Source organism: Mercenaria mercenaria, chromosome 6 (assembly GCF_021730395.1).
Source record: "Mercenaria mercenaria strain notata chromosome 6, MADL_Memer_1, whole genome shotgun sequence".
In the NCBI taxonomy this organism is placed as follows: Eukaryota; Metazoa; Mollusca; class Bivalvia; order Venerida; family Veneridae; genus Mercenaria; species Mercenaria mercenaria.
In genome coordinates, this window is record NC_069366.1 from 80057254 (window position 1) to 80082902 (window position 25649).

Consider the following 25649-nt stretch of genomic DNA (forward strand, 5'->3'; position numbering starts at 1 on the left):
CAATAACATTCGAAAAACGGCGATAACTTTCTTACTTCTAAACGAAACATATAAGTGTGAGCACTCATTTTTTAGTTAGATCATTTCTTATCCGATTATCATACTTTTGATTCACAATTTGTTAAAAAAAGAAAAAGTTGACAGGGTTCACAAATGCATGGAACTAAAAACGAGTCTGCCTCTTCCGTCAGACATAATCAGAGGAAAGCATAGCGTCCAACTGTAAAAGGGCTGAAACTAAACATGCGGTGTGTCTCAAAAGAGTTGGGTCATAATCTATTTTAATAGACCTACGAAACTTTGCAGGCTGGAGAAGCGATGGGGTTGAACTTAAAATGCAGTGTACTACGAGTGCACCGGCTCTTATCGGGTATGATTACACCCCCTGGAGCCACTAACTGTATTTAAAGGCATGCACAAAGTAACTTGGACGGTATATGACAAAGAACCTCTCCTGAATCTCCCATTTTGATCAATATTCCTTGCAACCATCGTTGAATCCTCAGGATCAGTAAGAATTACGTCTCATTTGTACGTTAAAGCATACTCCACCATCGCCAAAAAATTGGTAGTATCCTGGCCCAACAAAAGTGGGTCATCACTTAAGACTCCTAACAATGTCATGTTATCCTTCAAGCAGGAAATTCTAGTAGGATGGTCACAGTTACAAGTGTCTATGATAGCTGATGTTGTCAGTTACCGGTGCCTGAGGCTTTGGGGTGAAAATGCCTTGGTAACACTTTTCAGCTATACCCCCCCCCCCCCCCCGCACACACACACACACAAACATTATTTCCACATAAATTACCGCCTCAATAGCTTAGTTATAGTGTGTAAGCTTTGAGTGGGGGAGGTCTGGGGTTCGATCCCCGGTCGCGTCATACCAAAGACTGAAAGCACTTACTTTAACCTTTCATGATTTTTCTTTTAAATACGTAATTTTACAGACCTCTGAAAAGTCGCCAGCTAAAGGGACTGTTGTCGTGGACAAGTATACTTTCTAATGTCACTTCATGTTTGCTACACATGCTTTCTACGTGCAACGTCCACGAGGTTGGATATAATAGCTGTAAATATTTGTTCTGGCATTTCTCACATATCAAAGGTCCTGGGACAATGTGAGAACATCTGATGAATGAGACTTAGTCACCATAGAGTGAAAATAGTCAAAATATAGGAAATTGTGATGTTATTCCTCTCTCCATAATAAAAGAAAAATACTTTTGCCATTACGAAGCAATAAATTGTCCGCTATTCCCGAGCGGATGAAGATTTTGGTGACGTCTGTACATCGTTACATTTCTTGAACTAATATTATCAATTTTCCCCCGGTCTTAAAATAGAAAGTACCTCATTATCGATTATTGTTCTGCATGGGTTATCCCGCCTTTAGGTTAATTCTTACGTTTTGATTGGCTGAGGATTTAGTAAGTCATGTGACCCATTCCTGACCGATATTGGCATAAAACAATGCGCTGTCTTAAAGAAAACATCAAATTAACAAATACGGGATATTTACTGGAAATAAAATAGTACTATGTGAAGATGGAATGTTTTGTGTCTCAGCCGAACTCAGTGGTGCTGGATATCGCTGTAAATCCGAAAGGAAAAGGCCAAGAATGTATGGACCAGGTGAGAAATGACATCCATCTTTTATTTCTTTTCAGCTGATGAGATTTGATTGATTTATTTTGATAAAATGAAATGTTTATTTGAAAGAATGATTTTATTTCGCGTTCTTTTATTCAATATGTATCAGACATACGATCTTGACGGATTTTAAGATTTTAGATTGTTAAAAATGAAACAAAGAAGGCACGCAAAGTGGTTGACCTTGGCCAGGAGGTGAACGTTATAGTTTGTAACCTATCATGTTAACATGGTGAAATCACAAAACAGATAGTTACGTGTAAACTTGCTCGTCATTTTCATCATTTCCAAAGTCAACTTTTATTTCATCACTTAGTAACAAATCTATTTATTGAAGCATTTCAGTTTAAAACAAAGAAAAAATCCAGTTTCTATGGCTTCAGAATCAGATACAGTGCTTTAGTGTATAGCGGTTTTAGGGTATAGAGGATAGATTGATAAATTTTATATTTAGACTTGAATTATTGTATAAATTTTTATATCATTCTTTTCCTGGCATGCAAACAGACATTCTGTCATACATTTTAAATATTTGCTTGTTGTGTTATTTTTCATATGTCATCAAATGTAAAATAAAGCTATCCCCTATAGACTCAATCAGTGTATATGTAAAAAACGTCAGTGAATGAAAAGTATTTGAGGGAAATTTAAAAAGCTGAATGTTTTTGAAAAGAGAATACATTATTATTCTGATTTATATTAAAGAAATCTTGGAAAGTTTGTTAAGATGCGGATTTTAAACTATTAATGGAAAAAATGAGCAAAGCTATCCTGTACACCTTAAATCAGCTCATATGTAAACAATGGCGTGGAGAGAAAAAATACATGCATTTCTGTGAAAAGCTGCATGTTTTAAGAAGAATAGATGTTTTCTGTCTGATATACTGAAAAAAAACTTACTATTTTCATTTCTTTGAATTGGAATGCAGGAAAAATGAGTTAGCTATCCGCTATACCCTAAAGCACTGTATTTGATGGATAGATGTCATAAAAAACTCATATAAATTATATTATAAACTGGAGTCTGTACTAGAAAAAGTGTTTCAGTGATTCTATGTACTGTACTACCATACTATATACAAAATATTAGAAATCTTACAAATAGCTAAACTTAGTATGTAGCATTTCTAAGACAAAATTGTCCCATAGTTCAATTATAGTTGGCCAACCTTTGATTTTAATGTAGGGGTTCAGGTCTTGTCTGAGATGAAAATTTTCAGTAAGCTAAGCCCTTTTGAAGTTTTTGCACATCTTAAGTTACAAATGACCTAAGTATCAAGAATAGCAAGAATTTTTGCCCTTGAAAATTGTGAAAAATATAGCACATTATACATCTTTGTCTGTACCTGGATGGCAGTAGACAAAAGTGACTGTTTTCATTATTCAGATAAAGCTGGATGATTAGGAAGTAATTGTCCAATACATTATAATTTACCAAATCAATTTTATTGATTAGATAATTCATAGAATCATAAATAAGGAATCAAAGAAAAAAAACTCTACTTAAAGAGAATGACATAGTATGATACTGTTTATTGTAGGTATGTAGAATCCTGGGCATTGTAGAGCAAGATTATTTTGGCCTCCTTTACAAGGGCAGGGGTGGAGAAAACCTGTGGTTAAATCTAAGGAATCGCCTAGATAGGCAGCTAGCTGGACCACCTCCATACAGACTACAGCTGAAAGTGAAATTCTTCGTACCACCTCATAACTTGATTCAGCAAGCTACCAGGTAAATACTCAATGAATTTTTGCAGGAACGTTTTGTTGTAAAACTTCTAGTATAGTTTTTTTATTATTGTTTGGCCAATTAAGGATTGAATGGTTCCAGTTCATTGAAATTCTGCCAGTTTACTTTCATACTTTCAGCATGTTCAGGCAGTTTAGCTGTTTCTTTTTCAACAGACATGCTTAATTGATACTAAGTTCTATGAAGTAAATGAAGATTTTTTGTAAAAACTCGCAGTTCAACAGTCACCTTTGAAAATTATTATACTTGATATGAGACATTAATGATTTGTAGATCTTACGTTTGACTGAATGTTTTCATTAGAGCTTTCCATTCTATTTATATATATTAAATTGAATTTTTTCTAATGTCTTAACAAAAGGGAAGCACTAGTAATTGATCTGAAATAAAGTGATACTGCAATACTTTCCCCGATGTAGTTTTTAAAATGCTATTTATATGCATTGCTTATAAGATTTCAATTCTTTCACAGGCAACAGTTTTATGAACAAGTGAAAGCAGAGTTTGAGAGTCAGAAACTGGTTGCTGAGTTAGAGGACCAGATGATCAGAATGCTTGCTTTGATAGTGCAAGCAGAGCATGGAAACTTTGATCAACGAACACATCAAATGAACCTTTATAAGACTATGTTACCAGATAACTATGAACCAACCCCGGAGCTGATTCATAAAATTGTTGATTCTCACGCTCACCTGGTGGGTTTGAGCAAAGAATCGGCACAGTACAAATTGTTGCAAGAGGCGGCAGTGCTTCAGAATTATGGGGTCGAATATCATGAGGTGAACTACGGAGGCGAGACTATACATGTAGGGATTGGTCCAACAGGAGTCTTTCTGTACAATGCCAGTATGGAACTGATCGAAAAGTAAGTGATACAGCTTACTTTCACATACAAAATTTGTTTGAAATTTTATACAACTACAAATTAAGGTATTTTCCATGACAGCAATCAGTTTTGCAGTTTAGATGTCATTTTAGCCAATTCACCAACATGTACTGTACTCCTGTACAGTGTAGCACAGCTATATTCTTGGAGAAGTATAAATTGCTCGAAATACTTAATTGTACAGATTTTGATTAATAAGATTTTAGTCTATTTTTTTCTGTTTTGGGACATGCATTAATTGGGACATATTTTTCTTCTACAGACTGGAATATGTAACTATTACAAAAGCAGAGCATGTTGGGAAAAATTGTGTTTTAAAAGTGATGAATGACAATGGTACTGAGAGAGACATTATGTTGCGACTTGTAACACAGTCTGTAGCTAACGCAATGTACAGGTGTATAACAGAAATGCATTCCTTCTTTTGCTGTGATACAGTGCATAACGAAGTGTCTACGCAGTTCAGTCGAGATTTGAAAGGAACGCTGGCGTCCCTTTTCAATGAAAAGACTACATTAGGTAAGTTCAAGTAGATAAAAAAGCATTTTCACATGTATAACAAAATGTATTTACCTGTTAAAAGTTCATTTTTTTCAAGGTTTTTTTTGGAATGGAGGCCCTTAAAGAGGGGAAACCATGCAGTTATGTCTTAAATAGGTAGAAATTTTGTAGTACAATATTTTTCATAAACATGCGAAGAAAATGACCAGTACATTGTCAGGTGCACTGAGTGATATGGATTACATAATTTTTAGAGGAATTTTTGTAAAAAAAATGTAGGTAAAAATGCACTTCTTGGAGGGCAGTGTTCGAAATTCACGGTAGTCCGACAGCCCATGGCTACCAAATTTCAGCTCGGACTATCGATTTTCCACAGGTACAAGCCCGTCTGGGCTACCGAATTTTCCTCATTTGTTTAAAAAAAACATGCTAATTAAACGAGTACTGCAACGTGATTTTCCAGACTGAGAAACGCTTATGGAATGTTATTGGTTTTTGTACTCCCACGTGTTGAGAATCAAACACAGTGTCAAAGACATAACCGCAGCGTTAATTGGCTGAATACAATCACCTCTAGCGTAACGGGTAATTTGATTAGCTTTCACACTTCTCGCGAAAATCTCACAAGTACCTGCAGTAGGCGGAGCTTAAATTATATTATCAGCGTGTGTGTAAATGTGTATTCAGCACTCGGTATTACATCTTACAAATTGTCAACAGTCCGAGTTGCAGTAATTGGCGAGTGCGGATCCTAAAAAATCGGGCATAACAGTTTAGATTTCGTTTTGGCAAGGAGTGTCATGTCCGATGTTTTTGGACTCTGACGATGCTGATCTGGACTGGAGTATTTAGAGTTAAAATTTTTCAAAAACATGGCAAACATGTACTGTATGTCTTTTTTATTACTTCAAACATGAATAGAGATGTCTGTAAAACAAAATGTTATATGGTGCAAAAATTATGTATTTTAAGGTGTTAAAGTTCGGGCTAGTGAAATTGGTGTCGGGCTTGGAAATTTTTTCATCTGGTAGCCCGAACGGGCTATTGGATTCAAATCTGAATTTCGTACACTGGGAGGGAGGTTGGGCCCAAATTTCAACCTCAAAAACGACCACAAGAAGTGGTTATGAAATATATTGGTAGATTGTTGCAAGTCAAAGAACCCCCAAAATTGGTGAGGCAGATCTTTTATTATGGGGAATACTGTATGTTGTATTGAGAGAGGTTGTACTGGCTTTGCTTAGTTTATCGTCAATTTGAAAGTATGTTGGCCAATTGGTTCAATATTGCATAAAGTAATGATGTCATTGCATTTCCAATTTTAATCAATTAATCTTCCTTATTAGAAGGAAATTGGTTATCATAGATCTATTGTAGGAGAATTTAGTGAAAGCGGGTCATATTTGTTTTCCTGTTTCAATCTTTCAGAAGTTGATGTCTGCATCACTTGATTACCTCAGATTCCCCCTTTCAAACTTGATTGGTGGTTATATTATTGATCAGTGAGTAGCTGCTAAACGAAAACATGACATCTTTAAATAAAAGTTTCGTTAGAAAGATGAACTTAATTAGATAAACATTAAATTCTTAACATTAAAATTATTGACGTCAGAAAGCAACTATTTCCTGGTGTGTGTTGATATTCACAATGCCCATATTGTCTTGTTCTTGAAGATGTTTCTTTGATCACGTATTAATAGATATGAATGATTGTCGAACAATTTGAATAAAATTTTCTTTAATACAGTGTTATACCTTGCACTTGACCCCTGCTTACTCTGATGACTAAATACTGTACCTCCATGTCACATGCATATATTTTTGGACAAGTTTCTTGGAATACCAACTTGTTATTTAGTCTGAAATCAATCAGCCTCTGCCTCTGATTTATGAGGGAAAGTTATTGATAATAAGTTAATTAATACAGAGAACAAGTTAGTACATGCTTGAGTCAAGGAAGACTAGTTAGATGAACTGCCCGCCATTACATAACTTGAATACTGTTGGTGTAATACACAAAAAGGAGAAAATGGAATATTGACCTCTTAAGAAATTAAGAGCAACAGCCTCAAATTTCACATGCTCTTTAGAAATTGTAATAATATTTCATCATGGAAAGTTATTGTAATAAATTTTAACCTTGACTTTATTCCTACATGTATTTATAAAATATTTAATTAATACATGTATGTAAATCAGCCAGGCATGCTTACTAAAAAAAAATTATACACTTTATTTCTAAAATACATGAAACATGAATTTAAGAGCCACATGCAAAATGTTTGGATCTTTTTCATGAAATTGTAGCGCAAATGGCAGAGCGACTAACTGTATTAACTTTTGAATAGACTGAATGTTAAAATTTAAAGACATGTTGGAATAAGGAAACATTACGCATAAATCTTCTGTTTAACATTTGCATTGGAATGGTCAAACATGTTTACAGCTAAGTTAAAATTTCAACCATAGTGACCCGTCATTTCTTGTAACTGTCAGCAGTGTAAATTTGATTTGAAAATTGAGCCACGCCATGAGAAAATCAACATAGTGGCTTTTTGACCAGCATGGATCCAGACCAGCCTGCGTATCCGCGCAGTCTGGTCAGGATCCATGTTGTTCGCTAACAGTTTCTCTAATGGCAATAGGCTTTGAAAGCAATCAGCATGGATCCTGACCAGACTGCGTGTATGCGCAGGCTGGTCTGGATCTATGCTGGTCGCAAAGCCACTATGTTGGTTTTCTCATGGCTCAATTTATATCCATAATGTTTACATACATGGTTTCATTAATGAAATTAATAGCCTTGGGGAGGGGAATATTAAAATGTATTACAAATGTATAGCAGTTACTTATTAACCTCATTTGTACACTAACTTATTGAATATCTATGGGCTATTTTTATGCAGATTTTATGTCTTTTGACTTGTAGATCAATAAACTGGTATTTCATTGTACTGTTTGGCAAGTGTACAACTAATTTCAAGGTTAATGACTGGCTAATGTTGGGTCAGGTACTGTATAATCTAAATAGCTCCAGATTTGATCTTGGACATTCACCAGTACACCAGTACAGTGCATTGATCTCTTGAGATAAGTGGTGTCTGACAAAATCAGTAAATGCATTTTGTCAAACTCTGGTCATGTTGGCAAGTTGTCAGTCACTTGTGGAAAACAAATTAGTATGGTATCCAGCAACACTTATAACTAAGGTTAACTACTCAAACACATTTACCTTAATTAACCTCTTACCCAAATTTTCACACCATTTTTTTAAATAAAAAGGTAACAAACATTACTGCTTAGGTGTGCTTTGTTACATATTATATTACTTATTACTACTGCTATCTTTTTTTTCTCCCAACAGGTCGTGATTATGTATTTGACATCAAGCGCACATCTCGTGAGGCGTATGACCATGCGAGGAGATTGTTGTACCAGCCAGTGCCTTTGACAGGAATGACAGGAGAAAGTATGATCTCAGATAAAGATAGCCATGACTGTGATACCCCGCCTCTCAGTGCGGAAGAAAAGTGCCAGGTAATTCCATTATTTTGTTACAAAAATTTTGTGTTCGTGTCTGCAACTAAAGCAGAAAACTGTAATGGAGGCAAAAATAAAATGTTCTAAGAGTTCAGGTAACCCTTAGGTCTGATTTTTTACAGCTGAAAAACAAAACACAATGTGCTTTTAAGGTTATGAAGACAGAAAAGGTTTTCCTAGTCAAGTTTCCAGACTTTGTACATTGAGTGTTAAAATGAAGTCAAACCCCTGCTGTCGAAGGCCTTATGTTGCATTTGTCTAGTCCAGTATGTGAAAAGCGTTAAAGTTTCAAACAGAACTACTAAAACAACAAAACATTACTTTCAAGTGGCAGTCAGTAGTCATGAACTTCTTTAGAAAATCTGTCAATTCTAGCTATTTTTGGGTAGACAAGTGTTTGAGAGGGGGTTGAAGCAACAAAGAATTTTAGCTACTTGAAGTAAATGTGGTCAAATATGTAATAATCTTCTTTCAACATAGATCATGTATTTTTTCATTTAATAAACTTTTTCATAATAGATATGGACAAATATTTTTACCACGATCTCTTTTCTCATTTTAAATATTCTCTGGAATAATTTTAATCGTTTGCTGAAAATACTAAATTTAAAAGGATCTTCGTCAGTAAATACTGAAAACAAAAGCACTGAATTGGAGACAGTCCTCGATTGATTTCCGAGAAATGTGTCATTGAGTTGCTATCAGATCTGTCATCTGTCTAAATAGAAAGCGTTTTCCTTTATCGTATGTAAACAGCAACTGATTGATGTCATAGAAATGTTTATAAGTTCTCATTCCCAGGATTAATAAAATTGTGAAGAAAACAAACAACAAACATTTTAGAAAACATCAATGATACAACACAGGAATGTTGTTTCTATTCATCAAACTTTAGGTAATGGGTGGGTATCTATGTAGATTCGCCCATTTCTAGGTCTGTGTGTATTTGACATACATACTACCTGAAAACATTATAGCTGTAAAATGTCTGGAAATTTCTTAAGTACATACAAGATGCAATACATTCTAGTCCTATAAATAAAACCATTGGAAGGTAAAATGAGTATGTACATGTCTAACATTTCGGACTACAATACAGACCAGGTGTTCATATAATCGGAGCTGGGTGTGTTTTCAAGTAATTAATTACGTTTGCACAAGCAATCTCATGGGAGACAGCAAAAAATCAGATTTTTATCATTGATTTTTGTCTCCAGTGTCTCTTTGTATAGATTTAATTACATATTAATGCTGTTTACCTGATATGTTACTTGGAAAGGATAGTTTGTTTAGAATCTATGACATACACCAGGTCTGGTTAGGAAACTTTTACTACATATATAAGTAACCAAAGCTAATGTTTACAGTTATTAGACTACATAGTTCAGTAAATGATCAGTGAGGCACAGCACTGTCTGTTGGTCAAGCAGTCCCATTAAAGGACCAAACCCATTAATAAGCCACAACAAGGTTGTATTCATGTGTTATTGCTGCATTTAAAACTGGATGTTTCCTTTCATGCAGGCTGTGAAGCAAGAATAATAGTAAGATTAGTACATTTGATGACATTTCATGTTTTATTTAGAAAATAAAATGTAGTCAGTCAAGAAAGAAAAACTGTGCAGTATTCAATTATTATAATTTATGATATATGTAAATAGCAGTTACAAAGATAACTATTTATTAACCTGATGTAAGTTTCAGGACATTTTAAGTGCCTCAACTCATTTGCCAAGTATTCAAAAGTTGTTTATGTGTTTAGAAAGATGATACTTTTTAAAAATTGAGATAAGAGTTGTTTACCACAAAGACATCAAAATAAATTATGACATCAGGGATTCCTTTACGCAGGAGTAACATCATCTTTAATATGCGTTGTTGTACATTCTAAAAAAAGCAACAAGATTAGTCATTGGAAATTTAAACGTAATTTGATCAAGATATGAGCTGTGCTTTTATTGCGATGCAGAGATTTGACCGACGTAACATTTCTGATTTGGTTTTGCCAGTGTAATAAAATGAAAAAGTTATAATATAACCCTACATCAGCTTAAAGAAACCTAAGTCAGCATGTGCCAAAATGACTCATTCATAATTTGTGGTAATTAAGAGGACCATTTTCTTTGTTAAAGATTATGCATTTGTATGCCATATCTAGACATTTGATCTACTTGTGAATCATTGCTTTGTTTCAATCTAGAAAAAAACACACCCACTGCTTAAAATCATGGTCATATGAGGATGTTATTAATAATGCTTATAAAAGTAGGTGTTTTACTTTAGTTAACAAACATTTGGCAAAGTATTGTGATCTTTCTACCTTGACTTGATTATGTACTGAACTTTGGCTTCTGTTCAAAAGATGACAAATTTATGGATTGAACTTGTAAATTTTTCTGTACTGCAAAATGATATCAGCGGCTTTATACTGCATTTGATAACTCTTTATACCTGCTTTAAATAAGAAAAACATTGCCAAGAGGAAACTTAATTTATTCTTTATGTAATCATTAAAAAAAATATATAAAGAAACTTCTTTATGAAATTTTGTTAAATTCTTATTTTCCTGTTTCATATTTTCGGTGTTCTTTTTGTTTTCTTTTGCGCCTAGGAAGTTAAAGGGGGAAATTAAAAACAAAAAAATTGAGTAATTTATTCATGTCTGACATCAGCTTTAAAAGCCATAGTGTCTGGTATCTTGGCTATTTTAGTCTCTTTTGTACATTCACAATGAAAACATCACTTTGAACTGTGTAACCCAAAACCAGCGATGTATAACAGAATACTTTCTAACCCTGATGGCAACTGCCTTATTTAATGTTAACGAATTAGTTTAATGTATTCAGAGGACAGACTTTGTGTATATTACAAACTTTATGATTTAGATATAGGACCCATTTTATCTATAAGTTTGGTTTTGATTTACGTCTGTTAAAAAGATACATTTTTATACTGAATAAAACATGGATGACCCAGAGGACTTCTTTGCCCTAAAATTCTTCTGTTCATGAGAAGCTTTCAGGTACTGTGAAATGGGAATGACAACTTTTTTTTTGTCCAAAAAGAACATTTTATGCAGACATGAATTTATGGTAGATAAAATAAAACAAACTTTCATGTCTTCATTTGCATTTAATTTTGTGGCTTGATCAACTACGAAATGCACGGAATTTAGTCCACATGAATATTAATGATTTCGCAGTAACTGATGTAAATCTAGTTTTACATAATACATGTACATATTAAAGTATGAAAAAGTAGCTTCCGGAAGAATGGTCACATTTTCTTTTCTTTGCCTTGTTTATATTTAGTACTGTAAAATCATTTATATTCTTGGATGACAAATTTTTGTCAATTTCATGGTTTTGCAAATCCACAAAATTTAATCTCCGCAAAGAAGTAAAGGGCCCATTCATTTGAAGTTGAAATCCTCGAAATAGCATTTTTTGCCAAAACACAAGAAATTTCACTCCCATTAAATCATTTGAAATCCACGATTGGTCTGATACAGTATAACCTATGTTAATCCTGACATGATACACAGTGCACTCTAGAGTGAAAACCATTGAGAATAAAGACTTAAATGGTATTTGCACTTTAGAGTAGTCATTCAGAGAGGTTATATTGTAAGTAGTTGTGACAGTCTTGAATCACGACTGTAACCTATTACCACATTCACAATACTGAAACTGTTTTATTTGATTAAACGCCTATTTTTACGTAAAACATTTTCAATGGCGTTTTACAAATACATAAAAAATACGACAAAAAATAAGACATTACAGTTAGACATCTAGTTAACAACACCTCAAAAAGAGCCATGATTTCCATATCCTTAGGACGGCCAGCACATATTTATGCAATCTCGCCAGGCATATGTATGTTTTTGACAACACAGAAAATGATGTCACTCGGTTTTCAGCTATTTCCGGAAGTAAATATAATGAAAGTAGAAATGCTAAACTTGAAAATGAAAGCCGCATTTTGATTCGTAGATATTCAGGGGTCACGCGCAGGGGTCACCCCGTCTAAATGTATGCGCCCGGACTTCTTTTTTTTTTTTTTTTTTTGCTGTTGGGGAGCCAATTTTCAGCACTTTATTACGAATTGAAATGACCTGGGCTTTAGTACAGCATGTCAGCTTTTAATCTATGAAAAAATATTTGAGCTCTGGATAAACAGAAATTCCTCAGGGGTCTGTAACGGACCAAGGGTACATTGATAATTTTGGAACTATATCAGATCGCTCAAAATATCATTTTTAATGTTGTTTGAGAGTGTCAGTATATGCCTCAGATGTAAGATATAACCGTATTTGAGAGCTGCAGACCTAGACATTTCAGAAATATTTTCAAAATAATTTTCATGTAATAAAAAAAAAATTAATGTTGTTTCTACGGAAGCGTGAAAGGGCCATCAGACGCTAATACATTTTAGTACGTTAAGGCTGCAGAAAGGATATACAAATTTCCTAAAATGCATTTTAATTTAGCCATTTTTGTCTCAAACATCAGTTTTCATACAGATGTGTTTAAAAATGTTGAAAAAGCACTGATTTTTAGATAAAAAATGATTTCTCTAATAACCTTAGGACGGCCAGCACATATTAAATTTTATGCAATCTCGCCAGGCATATGTATGTTTTTGACAACACAGAAAATGATGTCACTTGACCTTCAGCTATTTCCGGAAGTAAATAAAATGAAAGTAGAAATGCTAAACTTGAAAACGAAAGCCGCATTTTGATACGTAGATAGTCAGGGGTCACGCGCAGGGGTCTTTTTTTTTTTTTTTTTTTTTGCTATTGGGGAGCCAATTTTCAGCACTTTATGAATTGAAATGACCTGGGCTTTAGTACAGCATGTCAGCTTTTAATCTATGAAAAAATATTTGAGCTCTGGAGAAACAGAAGTTCCACAGGGGTCCGTAACAGACCAAGGGTACATTGATAATTTTGGAACTTCATCAAATCGCTCAAAATGTCATTTTTGATGTTGTCTGAGAGTGTCAGTATATGCCTCAGATGTAAGATATAACCGTATTTGAGAGCTGCAGACCTAGACATTTCAGAAATATTTTCAAAATAAGTTTCATGTAATAAATGTTGTTTCTACGGAAGCGTGAAAGGGCCATCAGACGCTAATACGTTTTGGTACGTTAAGGCTGCGGAAAGGATATATAGGCAGATACTTCCTTTCCAGCTCGTCCATTGTTTTTTTTGTGTGAATTACCCTCTCAGTAGCAGTGACCTGTATACAACAAACACATTTCAGTTTTTCTAGTGACACATTTTGTTCAGCAGAGGACCAGTAGTTATCTATTATATTGGTTATTGTCACCAGTCATTATCTAGATGAATCTAAAATATATCGGTTAAGTTGAATGTGCCCTAATTTTTATCTTCTTGCAAGTTTAGTAAGATTTTAACCGAATTTATTCTTTTGTCATGCGAATTTATTCTTTTGTCATGCGCCTCTTGTCAAAGTTTAAGATGTCTAAAGATAGGTAAAATGAACTCTTAGATACACATTAAATTAGATAGCATCATTATCTACCTTTTAAATTGCGTTGACCTGCATCTTAATTTCTTAAACAACCTTTATAAGTGCTTTGACCTAGATTTATCAGCTGCTTTTGGTAAACAAAGCCAGAAAATTGTGTCAGTTGCTGGATGAATGCAAAAATCGATTTTCCAATATGAAAGCTCTCCTAGATACAAGTAAGCTTCTGTGCTGTATTTAACATCAGTACAGGGTGTGCCTTTATTTCTGTTCTGTCTTTCTTTTACCTAATGATAAAGATATACATAACATTAATCTGTAAGAACAAGAAAACATGGTTAGCAGGATAAAAATCAAATATAGACATATTAAAGTATAGAGGCACTCATATTCAAGTATTTTTAAACTTGAGAGGGGAAGACTTTGAATATTTATAAGCAGCTTTCATAAAAATCTCTAGTTACGCTCTCTCTGTGAAGTAGGGTTACATTGTATCATGTTAGAGTGAAAAAGTAACTAATTAGCCCTTTGCCTGCTGGCGGCAATAATTCTGCCTTTGCGACCAGTGCAGACCAAGATCAGCCTGCACATCCGTGCAGTCTGATCATGGTCTGCACTGTTCGCTATTCAGTCAGTAAATTTTCAGTAAACACCCCTTCGAATAATAAATGATATTGCCCAAATTGAATGATGGACCAGTCCATTATAGAAATTTAGCAGGCTAAGGGTTAATTTGTCCTATATATAGATGGCAAAATCACGGACAGTAGAGAAGGAACAAAATATTTCCAATGTATTTTATTGTTTGCCATAACCTAAAAATGACATGTTTTGGCTGAAGTCCAACATTGACAATTTTTGACAAGTTTCAATACTATAACTGAAAAATATTTTATCAGACAAGTATACCAGTAAGAGTTTTTTTTAACTCTGATCTGAAACTCTGCTTTTCCAACTATCTGAAAAAAATAAAGCTGACACATTGCAAAACAGCTGTTGTCCGAAAAACAGATATTACGCATAAGGATGTAAGACTATTTTATGTATTCTTTATCTTTTAAGTAGTTCAAAGACCTGTTAAAGATAGTCACAAGTAATTTGTCGATGACACTTGAGTTGTTTTTCAGCAGTTCAGTAAATTGTGTATTTTAAGATAAAGAACTGGACTTTGCACTAGTTGAACAGGGTAAACAAACTCTTGTACATTGAACTTAATCTGCCTTTTGGGCTTTGAAAATTTGTTGACGGTAAAAGTGTATAGGTATCATCCATATTTTAGTTTTGTTTTGCGTTGGTTCTGCAGAGATGAATAATTGATTTGCTTCCAGTGATTGTTAAGGTTGTTAAAGGTGGCAAGTGATTTTGCCTTTGTGACCATGCCTGCACATCTTTGCACTGTTCACTATTCAGTCAGTAAATTTTCATTGAACACCCCTTCAAATAATACCAGTAAATGGTACAAATTGAATGATGGACCAGTCCATTTCAGAAATTTAGCAGGCTAAAGGTTAATCTCTTTTACATTTCTTCATGTTGACATGGTGCAAAATAATTTGATATCATGGTGCCAAATCATTCTGAACCTTTACACTTCATTTTAATACAGAGTTCAAGAGCACTTTTTTTATGCCCCCAAAGGGAGGCATATTAGTTTTCAACTGTCAGTCCCTTAGTTCGTTCGTTCATCACAATGTTAACTTTTTGCATGAAGGCACTTTACTCGCGAACCACTGCACCCAGGACCTTCAAACTTAACATGCTGATAGTACTTATTGAGTGCACGACCCCTACTGACTTTGGGGTCACCAGGTCAAAGGTCAAGGCGCTGTGGGGGGCTTTTGTCACCATTAGTGACAGCTCTTGTTTTTAACTGAATACAGCTAATACAGCCTACTGTACATTGTTTAGTCAAGTTATTTAGTGTTGCACATTAAGCATAAAACATATTCCATCACTATATTAAAGTCATCAAAATAACAGTGTTGATAAGCACAGAGATTGTGCCTCTTAGCCTGTATATATATTTAGAATTGCGGTTGGCCTTAATACCTTAGCAGCCACCTATATTCGTCAACTAACTTGCCAGTACTAGGTACTCAGCCACCCCACTTTCAAATGTGATTTAAATAAACTTAGAGCTTTCTCATTAAGGTAATGATTCCACAATGTCAATCAGCATTTTCTGTTTAATCATGTATGCTCAGTACTGGTATGTAATTTTGCATTTCGCATCATGCTTGTCTGATCTATTTAAACAAATTAACTGCTGTTAGTTCATAATACGAGCATATATAATGAGTAAAATATATAGAAAAGTCGTTAATATGTAATGTTCATGGTAAGAAAATTCAGACATCCAAATTTTCTAATTTCAGGTGTTAGAAGAAACCTTAGAGAGAATAGAGGACTCGTTTACTTGTTGTGTATGTCGAGATGCCGAGATCTCAGCGACCTTGTGTCCATGCGGTCATCTCACGTGCATTGAATGTGCCAAAAGACTTACCGAGTGTCCACTATGTCGTAAACAGATAGAGACTGTTCAGAGGATCTTTTTACCCACAATTCAGTGTAAAGGTGCGACCTGTGCAAGTATTTCTTTACAGACAGCTACAAAAAGCCCAGGTCATAAACATTGCCATAAACGGAAAAGAGAGGCGTACATGGACATGCTCGAGTGTCCGGAATCATGATTTAAATTTTGTGTTGGTACGTTAATGGATGGTCATATGTGTGTTCATTTTGTGATATTAATGACATGAGTGGATGGATGAATACAGGGTATTAAATACTGAACTTTCCAGGTACAGAAATAACAATGGCAGAAGTTACTAGTTATATATATATATATATATATATATATATATATATATATATATATATATATATATATGTGAATTAAATTTTTTTTTTTACAAACATCAAGTTTGGTCCACCTTAGTTTTTTTTCTTGACAAGTTCAATGACCTTAATTGATAGTTATTTTCAGAATTGAACTTTTTAAAACTAAGTATAACTCAGAAAATTTATAAACATTCCATGTCAAGGACCCTTATTTATATTTTTAGAAGAAAAAAAATTAAAAATTTTGGTATTGAGCATATTTTAAAGAATTTTAGTCACTGTACATTAGGTTCACATTTTTTACATTGTAATTATTCATATTGTACATTGTAAATATTCTTTCAGATGCCATATTTTTGTTAGAAAAAGTTACCTTGTGGTATTTTAGCTAAACAAAGAGTGCAATAGATATATGTTATTTTAGGTAAAAAGCAATGGGTGTGGTGCTATATATAGAACATGGGTTTTTGAATCATTTGTTTCAAAAGGTCAATTTACATGTACAGACTACTGGTATTTGTGTGTAAAAACAGTATAGAAAAAGAGTACATGTTAAAAGATGTTTATGTATTGTTTATTTTCTGTATATTACAGAAAATTAAAAAAAAAAAAAACCATCAAAAACATTTTTGAAAGTCGGTCCTTAACTGTGTACGCATGCACTTTGGTTAAATATTTTAATGTGTCATGAGAGAGCACAGTACAGTTACATTTGTGACACAGACACATGAAAAACTATAAAATAACTTTTTTCAAAATATGTATGATATACTTAAGGAAGGCCGCCTCCTCCTGGAACTTATGTGTCCTTGTACCTTTGTCTTTGATTTCGAAGGAAACTTTATCCTCCTTCAAAAGCTCCATCAACTTTTTGAAGTCTCTGTCCTCAGAGACGCACAAAAAATAAGTTTGTTTTAGACATGTTTTCCTCCCTATTGTTTTCAACTGACTGCGTTAAGTATAGAATACAACAACATTGTGTATCTGTGATTGTAGAAAATCAAAATCAGCATATATTTTGTAGTATTTGTAAGCTTCATCTTTTGAATACTTTGTTTTATTAACAGACCAACCAAGCAGGTCCTTCAATATTTACATTTTGAGATACAGTCCATCAGAATGATTTGTATTTGGCTTAAAATTCTTCAAACTCCTGGTTGGTTTGGTTTCTAAATACAGTCAAACCTTGGCTAAACACCAGAGTCTATCTGGCACGGAAGACCACTAGTTTAACTTTTGATTAATATGTTTTTGCAGCGTTTTTGAGCAGCTAATGATCAATGGCAAATACATGTAAACTTACTTTTCGCTGTCCTTAAAGGTGGTCTTCATACTTTCTACAGAGGTTTGGCTGTATTTCATTCATCATGTAGAATTTTTTTATTTATTATTCATGTTCAGTGAAGATCCTGTATCTTGCCCTAAGTTTCAACTTTTGTTTAAACTATGCCTGTAATTTATATCCGGGCCTTTCAAGCCCAATATTTATTTTTATTTCATCTTTTTGTCACGTAACACTAATCACGTTGGCACAGAAAGTGGCTGTCTGTATTAATCACTTTCTGTGCCGAGGTGATGATCATCCTTCAGCCAGCATTTTTAGCTCATCTGATTTTTTGAAAAAAAATGATGAGTTATTGTCATCACTTGAGCGGTTGTCGGCGTCGGCGTCGGCGTCTGCGTCGGCGTTGCCTGGTTAAGTTTTATGTTTAGGTCAGCTTTTCTCCTAAACTATCAAAGCTATTGCTTTGAAACTTGGAATACTTGTTCACCATCATAAGCTGACCCTGTATAGCAAGAAACATAACTCCATCTTGCTTTTTGCAAGATTTATGGCCCCTTTTGTACTTAGAAAATATCAGATTTCTTGGTTAAGTTTTATGTTTAGGTCAATTTTTCTCCCAAACTGTCAAAGCTATTGCTTTGAAACTTGGAATACTTGTTCACCATCATAAGCTGACCCTGTACAGCAAGAAACATAACTCCATCTTGCTTTTTGCAAGATTTATTGCCCCTTTTGGACTTAGAAAATCAGTTTTCTTGGTTAAGTTTTATGTTTAGGTCAGCTTTTATCCTAAACTATCAAAGCTATTGCTTTAAAACTTGCAACACTTGTTCACCATCATAAGTTGACCCTGTACAGCAAGAAACATAACTCCATCCTGCTTTTTGCAAGATTTATGGCCCCTTTTGGACTTAGAAAATATCAGATTTCTTGGTTAAGTTTTATGTTTAGGTCAACTTTTTCTCTTAAACTATCAAAGCTATTGCTTTGAAACTTGCAACACTTGTTCACCATCATAAGCTGACCCTGTACAGCAAGCAGCGTAACTCCATCCTGATTTTTGCAATAATTATTGCCCCTTTTGGACTTAGAAAATCATTTTCTTGGTTGAGTATTATGTTTAAGTCAACTTTTCTCATAAACTATCAAAGCTTTTGCTTTAAAACTTGCAACAGTTTTTCACCATCATAAGTGGACACTGTACATCAAGAAACATAACTCTATCCTGCTTTTTGCAAGAATGATGGCCCTTTTTAGACTTAGAAAATCATGGGTAGGACAATATTTCTATTACACAAAAAAAATCAGATGAGCGTCAGCACCCGCAAGGCGGTGCTCTTGTTATTTTAACTTTTAGATATTTATACTGTACATAAATCTTTATTGAAGAAAAATGTTGCAATAGAATGCATTTCTTTTTGCATTTCATTTGAGAATTTATGCCGCAGTGCATGAAATCCTATTCCATTTCTATTTATTTATTAGGATATGTCATATTGGCAAGGGAAAACAATATTATGCTATGATTTTTTATGCAGCATGCACCTAGATTTACGTTCTCTCTTTTCAAATTTGAAAAAAAAAGCCAAAACAAAAACTTTTTCAAATTTAAAGCCAAAAGATAACATTGTGTTGCTTAACTTGTGCAGATAGAAATCTTTTGCTATTGTTTTTGTTTTTTGCAATTTGGAAGTAAGCTCTGTAAGCGATGTAAAATGTGGCAACTTTTTGGCTTGTTAGTTATTGCAAATGGATTTTAAACACAATGTTATTCTGTGGGTTTTGCACAGAATGGATCCTAGTCTGCAAAATGTACAGGGAAGTTGTTCCTCGTTTCTGAGGGCACGGTGGTAAATTTGTTAAACATTTACCAAAACTAGGTGATATTCCTGCATGAAATTGAATAATTCGTTGACATTTCCTTCTTGTTTTAGGAATTATGAATTCTTAATTTGAAAATGGAATGTGCATCTCGGGGCATGCTGCTGTAACATACAGGATTGCAATATTTAGTAATCCCATTCTTGAAGTACAGCTGTCGTCAGCACAGCTGACACCCTATTTGTCATCCATTTTCTATCCTGTTTAAGCTTTTGTTGGTTGAAACATCACATTTTTTGCAGATCTGAAAGCCAAGCATTTTTTAAAAAGTCCCAGATTTATGTGACATGAACGGGTATCTGAAGAAAAGTGGGGCAATTTGTCAGACAAAGTTCACTGATAAAGTTTAAACATCATTTTTTCTGTGTCAGGTATTTTGTAAAGTCCCAAAAGCAAGATTGATCATTTAATAATGGCCAGAATAAAAATCTCCTGCGTTTGTGTTAGGTTAACATTTATTTGTTGTCATGTTGAAAAAGGCCCATGTTTTTGAACACTTTTTTGTTGGAGAACAGTAACTGAAGTTTAACTGAATTTTCCCCCATTTAATGATTTATTAGGCATATATTTTTTGTTTATCTTTAAAAAATCTGTTGGAGCTTATAATTATGGAGGCACATTGAATTTATAGAAAGTCTGGTCCTGTAAGATAAATGCATTGTCACACTGCTCTGTACTGGTTTTTACCAGTTGTTTTACTGCGGAATCGTATTTCATGCCTAATAATAGTAATCAGTATATCTTAATACTTTAAAAAGAAATTATATAATTTTTGTTAAGACCAACTATATTAACATGCTCTAAAAGCAGTTTTTGTGTGTTTACTCGATAATGAAGTAAATGGCCACCTTTTCTGTGCTTTTCATGAATGAGTCATTTTAATAATAAAAAAATAGACGTTGACGTTAAACAATATCTCATGATGCTATTAATCATCGTCATACACATAATAAGTGCATATCAAGTGCATATTATATAATGTTTAATGGATGAGTTATTGAAAATGTTTACCATAAAAAAATGCAAGTTTCATATAACATGAACGGATTAGGTGATTGATGTTGGATTAATTTGTATCATGAATCATGGCCCGCATTTGTATTTGTCTGAAATTTATTTTGTTATCTACAATGAAAACGGGGAGAGGACGTTTTGTGTACATGAAAGATAACCTAATGAATTGCCACCAAATGAAAGCATATAAGAACTTGTGTTTTTATTGGCGTCGAGTAAAAAATCGTTACAAGTGATTCGTATCGGTTCATGATAAAATTTATTATTCAGCTGTATATAATTAAAATGTTGGGAGATATATCTGTTGCCTTGTACGAAGGCTTTTAAGTATACCTGCTTGTTAAGGTTAATTATGTATGTATTTACAGCACATAATTATGACTGTTTAATAGGGCAAAAAGAAATGGGATTGTTTTGGATTTACTATAGACAAGCAGGCTACTTACATTTTAAATCTATCCATTAAACATTTGGCAGTGTGATGTAATTTCTAGAATTGTTGTATATTTAGGCTTGCACTACTTAAACTACCAAATTTTTAAGCAAAGTCATTATTTGCAACCCCCAAGTTCCTCTGAAAAAAATGTGCATACCCCTTCTGGGGTCGTTATTACGGGTATTATGGTAGTAAATTTTGCAGAAAAAGGTAGATTAGCAGAGTCATATACCATAGAAACTAATATTCTTGACTGATAGCAAAACAGTTTTGCCATGTCTACTTTTTTGATTCAATTTTTTGTTAACAAGGAATGCATTGTACCATTAGGTATTTGAAGTGAAATTTAGAGGAATTTCATCATAATGGATGTAAAATTGCAAATTTATTTAACATGATGATATGTATAGTTATCTTAGTATTGCACATTAGTTATATCGTCTTGGCAGTCAACTATATCTTCTCCTACAATAAGCATTCATCCATTTGCATAGCTTCATGTTGAATTGAGGTCTACCTCTCCTAGGTGGATTTTGTAAAGTTCTGCTAGTAAAAAATACAAATTCCAGTTTTTCACTATATTAAAACACTTTTTGATAGATTTTTGGCTAGCCGTCTACCACATATTTCTGTGTATTAAAATGTGTATTATGCAAATGGACACTGTGCATATTGTAGGTGAAACTTATTCTATGACTAGATTCCGTTGTTTAAAACAATAATGCTTGTAACTCAAGTTAAGGTGTAAATTGTGGTCTTCAATTTTCTGCAGTAACAATTCCAACGATAATTGTCTCATGGATTTGTTAAAATTATTCTGTCATGTGATAATAGAGAAATAGCAATATTTTTTTGTGAAAGTGAAAAAATGAATGAATAAACACAACTAAAAAACAGTTTTTTTTTTGTTATTTTCTTTCAGCAATCAAACTTTAATGTACTGGGACAGTCCACCTGCAACTGTTGTTTATTCCCTATCATAGTTGTGTAAAGTTATGTGCAACTCTCTTGTAGAAGGGTGGTTTGGGAAATAGAAAATGGCTTTTTCAATGCTGAATCACTGGTCTTGATCTTTTAGTTCTTGATTTTGATGCTTAGTTTCTTACCAGTGATCCAGTATGAACAAATAAATCCACTATGAGCGGCATCCAAGGGCAATACTGTAAAATCGTCATATTCGTGGGGGGCTTTTTTTGGTAGAGTCAATCTACGAAATTTAGTCTTTATGAACTATTAAAATTCCTATTCATTTTATGTTCCAATGTTGAAATCCACAAATTCATATCCGCATGAAATAGCCATTTTAGCCAAAAACAATTTGTTTTGCAGCTCAGAGTCAGGAGCAGAAGTAACTTCTTGAGTAGAAGTTGGTACAGGATTAGAGTGCAGAAACACGCTACTGGATATTGTAAACTGACTGAAATACTGTTGAAAAATGGTAATGCACCAGTCCAACAAACAAAAGCAAGTAAGAAACGCCCTGAAAGTGTTGGGGTCTAGCCTGTAGATAAGGATTAAGATCCCCGCTACTGACCTTGTCCTTTTAGGTACAGGACTGACTCTAGTGCATGACACACCTTATCTTGTTAAACATTTGTGTAAAGTTTTATTGGAATCCCTTAAATTATTAAGAGGCGATATTCATTTCTGTGCATGGGACGTAGAAATAAAAGACTGTTGAAGTGCAATCCAGCCATGGAAAAATATGCTTGCAGTTTTAAATTGGACAACGTGTCATTAAGTATTTGATTTGGCCAAGTGGAGAATGAATGATTTCAGATGTAGTCTTCTATCAGATCTTGAGGATCAAACCAAAGATCTTTACATTATATTCCGATGCTGGACCAACTAATCTGGTTGCTAACTGCTATTCTAATATGCTTGTTTCTGTTCAAACACGCTTATGCTAAAATGATGTTGCGTTAACGTGCGATGATGTCAATATGTTTTCGTTGCGACAAAGAAAGATGTTTATATATTAAGAGCATATTAGAATCGAAATAATGTATAGCAAAATTGTGTTTTACATAAATTAATACACTCAAATCAGTTATGCGTCCAGAGAATAATTCACTCGGGCTACTCCCTCGTGAAATTATTCTGCAGACATAATTATAACCTATTTTCGTGCATTAATAACGTTAAAACATGGTTTTTCTATATATTATTCCCTTATTAATAGACTGTTTAATGGTCCATACACAAACGACAAAATTGTAAAAACTGATGCCCATTATAAATTTGTTTAACATGCGCTGTGTACGCGAAATTTTATAGCTTGAAATGTATTTCAATAATGCATGAAACTATTACAATGAAATGCAACAGTGAGTGATTTTTAATGCAGTATCTCCTTAAATAGCATACCATAAAAGGTATTAGTTTTATCAGCACATCTTTTCATTAATACAGTTACTCTGCAAAACATTGTGCACATAACTGTGTATTAGGTTATTTTCTTGTAGCCTTTATTTACCAATTTCAGTGTTAGTAGGGTAATCTGTGGTGCCAATTTGTGAAACAAGAGCGCATAATGCAGATTAATATTTACAAAGTCAACATTAAGATCAACACCTGTGAAGAAATCATGACGCTGAATACAAATTTGGAAAAATTGTGGGTCATCATGGTCCTAGATTGCTTACCAGAGTTTCACAGCCTGCATGAATTGTTTTGGACCACCTACAGAACACTCCTGTGAATTTTAGTTGAAACTGATTGTGGTTTTGGAGTTGTTCTTAACAGAGATTGTGGACAGACATCCAATGATCCAGAAAAGCTCACCAGGAGCACCTTATGCTCAGGCGAGATAAATAGCATTTTATTTGTAATGCTCAATCCATTGTGGGACTTGTTACCCAAACAAAAGTGGCCTTGACCTCGGAAGTTCTGACAAGACTCGTGTGAAATACACTTCTTCATGCTTTACATTTATATAAAGTTTAACTGGAATCCTTCACTTGTTCAGAAGTAAAAAGAGGAGACCTGAAGTAAACCAAATTGAAGTTTCTTTGATAGCGACTGATGTTATACACCTAACTCTTGCAGAAACCCACCTTCATAATGCTCAACATTTTAGCCAAGTCTTAAGGACCTTAAGTTAAGGTTGTTCTGCATATTTGGAAGAAACATTACTGTTACCGAAGAAATTCAGCCAGTTATATATTTGTCCTCCCGTTTACTTTCACAATGGACTTCTATTTGAAAATAGCACCACTGATAATTTTCTTGTATAGAAACAATTCCACAATGTAGTTTTCAATTAAACCTTTCATACTTGTAGATAATCCTTTTTTCAATAAATGTCTAGGTCTGTGTGCTTAATTTTTCATTAATGCACATACTTACCGAGCTGTGGTGGCCTAATGGATAAGGCACCTGCCCTGCAATCGGGAGGTCAAAGGTACTAGCTCTGTCAGAGGCATGTCTTGTTACTGAAGAGAGACCGGTTGGTGAGCTGCCAGCTAGTTAAACAAGAGCTGTCACAGGAGACAGCACGCTCGACTATTTCGATGCTGGATAGTAAAACTGGGCAAATCTGAGGAAACTAGAGCTGTCACTGGAGTGTTTAATGACTCCAATTGTGGATGAAGATATTGCACAATAGTCTATGTCAAAAATATCAACTTAAAGTAATAAGAGAGGTAAAGATAAAATGTATCAAAACACTATAATTATAAGTATATCCTAAGCAAAAAGGGGCATAATTCATTAAATATTGGTGCCAGAGTTATGCAGCTTGTGTCATATAGTGTGGGTGATGATGTTGAACAACTATTTTAAGTTTGAATGAAATCCATTCAGTAATAACAGAGACAGAGTGAAAGTGCATCGAAACTTTAAGCTAAAATTTTAAGTAAAAAGGGGGAATAATGAATGAAAAATTGGTGCCAGAGTTATGCACCTTGTGTCATATGGTGTGGGTGATGATGTTAAACAACTATTTTAAGTTTGAATCAAATCCATTCAGTAATAACAGAGACAGAGTGAAAGTGCATCAAAACTTTAACCTAAAATTCTAAGTAAAAAGGGGAAATAATTCATGAAAAATTGGTCCCAGAGTTATGCACCTTGTGTCATATGATAAGGGTAATGATGTTGAACAATTGTTTAAGTTTGAATCAGATCCATTCAGTAATAACAGAGATAGAGTGAAAGTGCATAAAACTTTAACCTGAAATTCTAAGTAAAAAGGGGAATCATTCATGAAAAATTGGGCCAGAGTTATGCATCTTGTGTCATATGATGTGGGTGATGATGCTGAACCACTGTTTTAAGTTTGAATCAAATTCATTCAGTAATAACAGAGGTAGAGTGAAAGTGCGCCAAAACTTTAACCTGAAATTCTAAGTAAAAAGGGGGCA

The 25649-nt window shown here is 34.0% G+C and overlaps 1 protein-coding gene across 4 annotated transcripts; it reads left to right on the forward strand.

Annotated features, from left to right (window-relative positions):
* The first annotated feature begins 1430 nt into the window (after positions 1-1430).
* On the forward strand, positions 1431-24602 carry LOC123548420 (E3 ubiquitin-protein ligase MYLIP-like). 4 transcript variants are annotated; one of them, XM_045335670.2, is made up of 7 exons: positions 1431-1632; positions 3192-3382; positions 3873-4265; positions 4549-4805; positions 8152-8324; positions 22615-22753; positions 23771-24602. In XM_045335670.2, the coding sequence occupies exons 1-7, from the start codon at positions 1546-1548 to the stop codon at positions 23782-23784; spliced, it is 1254 nt and encodes a 417-aa protein (XP_045191605.2). In that variant the 5' UTR covers positions 1431-1545; the 3' UTR covers positions 23785-24602. The 4 variants fall into 4 exon arrangements, with proteins under 4 accessions (XP_045191605.2, XP_045191604.2, XP_045191606.2 ...); XM_045335671.2 differs by having other exon boundaries at positions 1432-1632; positions 22615-22723; XM_045335669.2 differs by lacking the exon at positions 23771-24602 and having other exon boundaries at positions 22615-22800.
* The last annotated feature ends 1047 nt before the right edge of the window (positions 24603-25649 follow it).

Coding starts and splice junctions, on each gene's coding strand:
- LOC123548420 (XM_053546433.1), top strand. CDS start 1,546: ATGGAATGTTTTGTGTCTCAGCCGAACTCAGTGGTGCTGGATATCGCT. Junction 3,383..3,872: donor TTGATTCAGCAAGCTACCAG/GTAAATACTCAA, acceptor ATTCTTTCACAG/GCAACAGTTTTATGAACAAG. Junction 8,325..16,203: donor GTGCGGAAGAAAAGTGCCAG/GTAATTCCATTA, acceptor TTCTAATTTCAG/GTGTTAGAAGAAACCTTAGA.